The sequence below is a fragment of the Hypomesus transpacificus genome, unplaced genomic scaffold (assembly GCF_021917145.1).
Source record: "Hypomesus transpacificus isolate Combined female unplaced genomic scaffold, fHypTra1 scaffold_100, whole genome shotgun sequence".
NCBI classification, from domain to species: domain Eukaryota; kingdom Metazoa; phylum Chordata; class Actinopteri; order Osmeriformes; family Osmeridae; genus Hypomesus; species Hypomesus transpacificus.
The window spans coordinates 560,800-569,448 of NW_025813695.1; the positions used below are offsets into that span (position 1 = coordinate 560,800).

Consider the following 8,649-nt stretch of genomic DNA (forward strand, 5'->3'; position numbering starts at 1 on the left):
CTTCAGCAAACCCCTCTTTTTCACTTTACTCAGTTGTCGTTGTCATCGTCGCCTTCTCTACACACCCCCGCGTGTCGTCCAGGGTCAACGTGAGCGCGTCCCCCCTGGCCCATGCCCAGCTCGGTGGAGCATGTGGGGCAGTATACATGCGAACAGGCTCTGCAGACATAGTTCTTACACCTGCAACAAACGGTGGTAGTTTTACTGTCCTTCTTCACCGGGCAGACTTGACATCTCATCCTCCTACTGGCACAAGAGGTGACCGGTGATGACAGTCCTTCCGATGAGGTGGCTTCGGCGGCGGCGTTGTTGTGAGCTTCTTCGGGTTGTCGTTGAGAAGGCAGATCGCAACAGCTGGCCATCCGGAGACCTCTCACAACCGTCGCCGCCACTGCCGTGTGGGGGACACGTTGTCTTCTTTCGATCAGCGGAGTCATAAGTGCCCTGCCAAGCTGCTCGAGGAAAAAACATCCAGTTGGGGTTGACCTCTCTCCATATCACAAAGGCATTGTTGGAGGAGACGTCAATCATGTTGTCAAAGATGACGAGGGGCCAGCGGGAAGTCTTCCTTTTACAGCTGTACTAAGTGATGACCTTATCTAGATTGTCCACACCTCCTTTGTTGCGGTTGTAGTCTAGGACGATAGTCGGTTTCCCGTCGTCTCTGTCACTGATTTGGGCGTCTGTGTGGCGTGTGCTCAAGTAAACCATTCTTGTTTTTCTTGGCGAGGTAGGAAACTAGAGTGGTGGTGGGAGTGAAGGCGAACTGAGACGACCCGTCGCTTCTTTGTCGCTAGCAACTCAGACGGGAGCTTGAACCTGTTCTTTTGGACCATGCCAACTATGGTCATGTTTCTTGTCGTCATGTGGTTGCGTCCGAGTTTGTAAGAGGTGAATAAGTTGTCACACATGACATTGCGATGTCACACGTGACACGACGCGCATCCCCTGGTTTTTCTCCGGGGTGCCGTCCATCGACTTCCCGGTGTTCACTAGTAGCGCGACATTGTAACGCGGAAAATCGCTCTGCCGCTTTGCTCGTCCCATAGACTGATGGCCGCTTCGCCTTGGGACTTGTACACCCCTGCCAGGATTAGCAGCCCTATGATGGCACGTAGGTCAGTGGCTCCATGGCTGTCCACTCCTCGTTTCAGATAGCCTTCACGATTTGTCTCATCCAAGATCACTCTTTCGATTTGTGGCGTGACAAATAGTAAAAACGTGGAGACCATGTCATGAGCATGGGAAACGGCGTAAGCTGTGGGTCTGGGGGGCCTCTCTGTGTTTTGACGTTGCACGGCGGCATCCTCTGATGGTTCCATACGGAACCGAAGACCATTGGATTTTGTCGTTTTTCAACACAAAAGTATCTGGCACTTGGTCCTCATGAGGATCATTGTCGGCTTTGTCTTCTTTGTGTCCCCACAGGTCGCGGCGGTCTGCGTTGCGCTCTTCTCTGCCTTCTTCTTCTTCTGACACATTCTCTGCGTTGCGCTCTTCCTTGCCTTCTTCTTCTGACACGTTCTCTGCATTGTGCTCTTTTCCCCCGTCTTCTTCTGCTGACACATCCTCTGCCTCCTCTTCAGTCACCCTGCTCGACATTTGCAAACATGTGCTGTAGAACTTGCAGCGCAGTGAAATCATCAGCCATAGCTGCGTGACTAGACGACGGCTACTGGCCTGACCCTAACCCACTGAATGTATGTAAGGAGTAGCACTTCCCCAGACAACCTCCTCTGAAACGTCCAAGCACTCGATGTCCAAACGCTCAGTATTCGCTAATTTCTTCCAACGTATTTGCAGGGGGGGAAGGCACTCATTTCGTCATAATTAGTTGCAGGGGGGATGGGCGCTCATTTCCTCCGACAGAGACGATGGGGGGAAGGGCGCTCATTTAGTCCAACCAAGTTGCAGGGGGGATGGGCGCTCATTTCGTCCAACTTAGTTGCAGGTGGGATGGGTGCTCATTTCCTCCGACAGAGACGATGAGGGGAAGGGAACTCATTTGTCTGACCGAGATGAGGAAATGTACTTCTCCCAACCGGGATGAGGAAGTGCATTTCTACAACAGAGACGATGGGGGGAAGGGCACTCATTTGTCCGACCGAGATGAGGAAGTGTAGTCCTCCTACCAAGACTTGTATGGGCTCTGGGGGTGAATGGGAGAGATATTAAACTCCACTGAAGGGAGAAGTGTTCTCAGCTCCGCTCAGCAGAGGAGACAGAGACCCAGGCTCCGCTCAATCATGTCGTACTGTGAGGTATGCGGCAAGGTCTTATTCAGCTTTGTTGTTGTATTTACGTATCTATGATTTGTAGGTTTACATTTTACAACTGATCCCCAATGGAAGGTCCCACAGTCACAATGTGGCAGGTCTGTTTAGTTCTTTGGGGTCTTTGAAATCTATCTTTAGATAAAGGATATATAAAAAGGATAAAGGATCACTATAGTCTGGAAAGTTGGTCTCAGCAAATAGAACGATGATTGTGCGACTTAAAAAACATGTTTGGTCAAGAATCTTTTCAGTTTTGAACAGTTATCATGTCATCCTTTTTTACCAAGGCAAGTTATGGTGGCTTATGGTGAAACTGCTTATTCTCTCTCACTTCATCTACTAGTGTCTTTCTATGTTTCTCATGACTGTTGCCATCTCTCTCCCCCTCCTATCTGTCTCTCTGTCTCTCTCTCCCTCCCTACAGCATATTGTGTTGGACTATGACATAAACTACACTGGTTCTGGCAACTTAGGGTGGCCCTGGAGGATCCGTGGGACCTGGATCAAGTTATAACCCCTGACCTCCAAAGGGTGTTCCTCCCTGTCGTCTACGGCTTCATCTTTGTCCTGGGCATCACTGGGAACGGCCTGGTGGTGATGGTGCTTGGCTGCCAGCGCAGGTGAGAATGAAGATGGATGATGAAGACGATGACAAAGACTATATTAGTTTAGTTCATTAGTAAGTTTAGTTAGTTACTTTGTACATTTTAATATATAAAAAAAAACATTTGGATCCGTACATTCGTTTATTGTATGCACCTTCCTGTCACATTAAATTCCTTGTTTGTGTGAACACATTACATGGCGGATACAACAAATTCAGATTCTGATGTAGAAGATGACACACAGAGGGTTTTATCTGATTGTCCCCATGTCAAAATGGAGTCTGACAGACCGCTACCAGCTGCACCTCTCTGCTGCCGATCTTCTCTTCGTGCTGACACTCCCATTCTGGGCAGCATATGCCTCACTGACGGACTGGCGTTTCGGATTAGGAACCTGTGTGGCCGTGCACGTCATATACACGGTTAACCTGTATGGGAGTGTGCTCATCCCGGCCTTCATCAGTCTGGACCGCTACCTAGCCATGGTCAACGCAACAGACGCGCACACCTCAAACACGAGACAGCTACTGGCACAGAGACTGGTGTTTGTAGGTGAGCTAGGTCTCTAGCCTCATCCCTTATCTCTCTCTCTCACGACGTGCCCATGCTTCTGATGTACAGAGGTACGTCTTCACTTGTATTCTCCATCGCCTGATCTAACCACCGAAACTTTATTTCCCTCACCCCCTCTCTTTTTCCAGGAGCCTGGTCGCCTGCGGCTCTCTTGGCAGTGTCAGACATAGTGTTTGCCAGGACTTGGGAAGCAGATGGGACGATTGTGTGCCAGCGCTTATACCCAGCTGACAACGTTCCTCTCTGGGTGTCGGTGTTCCACCTGAAGCTGGTGTTGGTGGGTTTGGTGGTACCGGGCCTAGTTTTGCTGGTGTGTTACTGTGTTATCGTGTCCAGGCTGACCCGCAGCTGCCCTCTGCAGGGGCAGAGACAGAAGTGCAGAGCTGTCAGGGCCACTGTGGCATTGGTCCTCTGCTTCTTCCTGTGTTGGTTCCCGTATGGTGCTGGCATCACTGTGGATGCCCTCATGCGCCTAGAGGTCCTTACCAGGGGCTGCAGTCTTAAGGTGGTTCTGGGTTTGTGGCTGGCAGTGGCTGAACCAATGGCATTGCCCACTGCAGTCTAAACCCGCTGCTGTATGCCTTCCTGGGGGCGGACTTCAAGAGAGCCGCCAGATGAGAGGACTCAGCACTCGGTCGCGTCGTCTCCAGTCTGAAGATTCCACCTCCTAGACGCCCAGGAACGTCTACTATCACTGAGTCTGAGTCATTTAGTCTACACTCCAGCTAACAGAATATGGGTGTGGATGAGGGTGTAAATGCTTTGTCCTATATATGAGAAGAGGGTTGTCTGCTGATCCATGACTGAAAAATAAACTTTTCTCTAACTAGGGTTTGTGGGTCACTGATGTTGTTGTTTTTAAGTTTGTTTATGTACAATAACATTTCGAATGAAATGTTGTCACTTTCTGTGTTACTGTTCCTGTCTCTCAGAGTTGTCAGTGTGTGTGTGTGCTAGTTTCAATTATTTTGGAGGTGCTCACCCCTCCCTCCACAGTTAGGGCTGGTAGTCTTGGATGGGTCTATATCACTGTCATCATCACACACCAACTATGACTCATGATGATGGTTTCTGAACAAATACATGTCAAAAGCACTGAAACATTATATTGAAAATGAAACTAGGTTTCATAATAGTGGCTTGGACCAGGTGTATGCTTCCTCCTCCTCCTCATTTTTGAATATACAAGGAGCAAAACACATTATTACAATGCCACATTAGTGGCGGTGTTGTATTACTCAAGGGCGGTCACAAGGACCTGGAGACAGCACGAAGGTGATGTAATAGACACACCTGTGGGTCACAACGAACCTGAGACAGTGCGAAGGATAAAGAAAATGTTTAACTAAATTTTTTTATCATGAAAAGTTGTCACAACATAGCTGTGGGTCAAAACAACCCTGATACCGCGCGAAGGATAAAGAAAATGTTTCACTTAATTTTTTTATTATGAAAAGTTGTCACAACATAGCTGTGGATCAAAACGACCCTGATACCGCGCGAAGGATAAAGAAAAGGTTTCACTTTATTTTTTTATCATGACAAGTTGTCACAACATAGCTGTGGGTCAAAACAACCCTAAGGTAGTACAAGGGTTAAAACAGTGAGGTAAAACATCACACAAAATGGTTTGATGAAAAACATTGACATTTATAGAAGAAGAAAAACGATTCTAATGTTCTATTAGTTGATTTTCAGAAGTGCTTAGTCGAGTCTTGGTCGACCAAAGAAAATCTTAGTCGGGGACAGCCCTAGTGTCATTTATGCAGCCAGAAGTCATACAACCAACAATGTTTGGTTCACTTTCTGGCATGGTTTATTTATTCATAAATTCTTTCCTTTCAGTGTCTGAAACTGAGGTGGTTCGTCAAGAGCTCCGTGAGCTGCTGGTGGATGGAGTTGAGGACCAAGTAGTGACTCATGAGGCGTCTCCCTAGTCAGCTGCTTATGCTACTCATTGGGAGATCAGAAACACTGTCCTCACAAAAGTGGAAAGAGGCCAGGCCTTTTCTTATTGGAAATATGCTGGCTAGTCAGGATCCACATCCAAACAGCAGGTGCCAATGTGGCAAACAAGTCAGTGTGAGGTGTTTGGACTGCGTTCCTCTCCCATTCCTTTGTGAGGACTGTGATGTTGTAGACTGGTCCTAACCACACTCTCGTACATTTCATTTGTACAGAATGGCCTCTGGCCTCGCTCCCGTTTGCCTTAGCCAATTCCTTTACCACTACTGTAACAGAGCTGCCGTAGCTGGAAAATCAAACTGTTCCTGAACCCCGTTGGTAGGAGGGCCACAACATCATGGCCACCAACAAAACTCAGCAAAACTTGTTCTTGCTCCGGCTTTAGTTTATAGATATTCGGCAGTGTTGCCACAACAGACCGAATGGCTTCGCTCGCATCTTTCTCCGCCGCCATTATGGAACTACAACACAAACTAGCGCACGACATCAACGTCATCGTTCTCAGCTACTCCCTCTGTTTGCTGATTCGCCGCTCAATCCAAATTGAGCGGAAGTATGTAGGAGGGCAGAGCCAGAATAATGATGTTGCTGTTCACACACACTTTGTCCTGCACAACAGAGAGGCAGTAACTGGAGTTTTTTTGCAGCCTTTGTCAGAGTTTCAGCAGCAAATATGTACAGTTTTTAAGTCTTATGCTTTTCATACTATGTATTAAAAATATGCTATTCTTGTTAATGGATTCACAAGAAAAACACATTCATTCACGCAACATTGTTGTTAATGTTTTCCCCCAAATGTCACACATCTACATCTATAATGTAGACCCCCAGTCAACTGAGGGTATACATTTTGTGGATTGGGGGTGTATGCTGTTATTGATAATTTAAACAATTAACATGTACAATTTTACCATTTGTTTTTCATTGTTAGTGCGGCTGTTACCTATACAGAGGCCAGATCGCGTCTGTGGCTGTTCAACAGGCGATAGTCATGTTTCACAATGGCAGAAATGTGGCCCTTATAACCATAAATGGTAGGTGGACATAATGTCACACACTATACACACAATGCATGTTAAATGATTTCAGTGCATGTTGCACATTGCTATCTTATTTGTAATTATCCTGGGTACAGTGTGGGCACTTTCCAAAAATGTCTAATGTCAAATGAATCGGATTTACTGGAAGGCTTGTAAACAACATGGAAATAATGCATGTCTTTCTGAACCAGATGATGGTATTGAATGCTGAGCTGTAGTCAATGAACAGCATCCTCACATACGTATTCCCTTTGTCCAGGTGGGAGACAGCGGTGTGCATTGTCAGGGCGGTGGCATCGTCTGTAGACCTGTTGGACTGGTATGCAAACTGCATAGGGTCCAGGGTGGGATGCAACGAGGAGCAGATGAATGATTTGACTAGCCACTCGAAGCACTTCATGATGACAGAGGTCAGTGCTATCGGGCGAAAGTCGTAAATGCAGGTGACCTTGGTGTTCTTGTGCACAGGGACAATAGTGGTCCTCTTGAAGGAGGTTGGGAGTACAGACAGGCTGAGGGAGAGGTTCAAGATGTCGCTGAAGACCCCTGCTAGCTGGTCAGCGCAGCCCCTGAGGACCCTACCTATGCCGACTGGGCCAGGTGCCTTTTCGAGGGTTAATCTTCCTTTGCAAAGGGGCGGGACATAACCAGTTTGATCAAAGTCCTGCCCTTTTGCATTTGAAATGAAATACGTCTTTCCTTTTCCTTTGCAAAGGGGTGGGACATAAGCCATTTGATAGAGCTGTCCTCATTGAACTGCAGTGTTTTATACATTATAGAACATTGTATTTTCCTGAACATTTTCAAATGGCCCTAAAACGTAACCTGTAAAGGTTTATGCCTGGTATTGAGCTGTAGAACGGTGATGGAAGCCTGGCACAATCAAGACACACACACTTCTCTGACCCTCTACCTAATCATGCACTTGCTTCAATCAACGTGACTGAGAACAGGCCACATGTTAACAATAACATATCTGGTTAAATAGTTTTCAAATTGGCCCAATTGTGTTTCAATAAGACTTGTATGTCTGCTACTTGATTGACAGCTCAGGTCTGACAGTTTGCTTTCAGATGGAAAAGGAAGCTCAGCTTCCCCTAACATTTGAAAAAATTCATGGTCAAATATTTACTATTGTGTTAACTTTTTAAATGCGTTAAAAAACGTTAATATCGAAGACGAGTTAGTTCAGAATCAGCTACATATATTAGCAGGTGGACTGACGGATTTCCTTCTCATACATTCCCGTAGTGCAGGGGTGTCCAAACTTTTTTTTAGTGGGGGCCAAATAAGGAAAAATAAACACAGGGCCGGGCCACACACTAGAGGTTCTAACTCGCCTGTAGTGTGAAGAACATTGGGTTAAAGTAAGTTTATTTACCCCCTTAAATAAATGTAAAAAATAAAAATTAACTTTCGATTACTTATTTATTGAACTTATATTTAAGTTTAATCAACTTTACTTTTACCGAACATTGCACTCAGTGGGAGCAGTGATGCTGTCTTTTGGATTGAAGGATGGCTGATGTCAGGAGAAAGTTTGGTGGTTGAGAAACGAAGGACTTCACAGAGATGGCCATCAGTAATTCTAGTTCTCAGTCTGCTTTTGTTCTGATTTAACAGAGAAAATGTTTGTTCACATATGTATGTTGAGCCGAACCGGCGCATCATTCTTTTTGCGTGGCGTCTCATCAGAGCAAACTTGGCATTATTCAACCTTACACCCCCACCAGTCACCTACCGTCTTCTTCAGACAACCGCCTGGTGGTCCCAGAGCTCAAGACCGCCCGGTCCCAACACAAGCTCTTCTCCTGCCTGGCCCCCCAATGGTGGAACCAGCTCCACACCTCCATCAGGGACACTGACTGTATCCCCACCTTCAAGAAAAGGCTCAAAACGCACTTGTTCCAGGAGTACAACAGCACTTAGGAATGCTTGGCTGGACCTGATGTTAGTTTCCTCCAGGATCACAATGACTCTTATTGAGTGACTGGTTGCTCTTGTAGGTTAGTTATAACGAAGTTAAGTCTTGTACTCGCTGTGAAATATTTTACTGTTGATTGTTCATCTACAGGTACAGTCCTGCACTTTTTGTGGTTCATGTTGTTTAAATTTGTAACTTGTATAACTGCATGCTCTTATGGGTCTTCCCTTTTGGCACTTGTTTAGTTTTTTCACAATGTATGCTTC

At 46.3% G+C, this 8,649-nt stretch overlaps 1 protein-coding gene across 1 annotated transcript; it reads left to right on the plus strand.

Moving 5' to 3' along the window:
* The first annotated feature begins 1,940 nt into the window (after positions 1-1,940).
* Positions 1,941-4,231, plus strand: LOC124487775 (C-X-C chemokine receptor type 4-like). Its single transcript, XM_047050099.1, is given in 6 exon segments — positions 1,941-2,261; positions 2,701-2,740; positions 2,743-2,896; positions 3,162-3,433; positions 3,583-4,002; positions 4,005-4,231. Coding segments are annotated over 6 exon segments (1,056 nt in total). The 5' UTR covers positions 1,941-2,159; the 3' UTR covers positions 4,073-4,231.
* Positions 4,232-8,649: the final 4,418 nt, after the last annotated feature.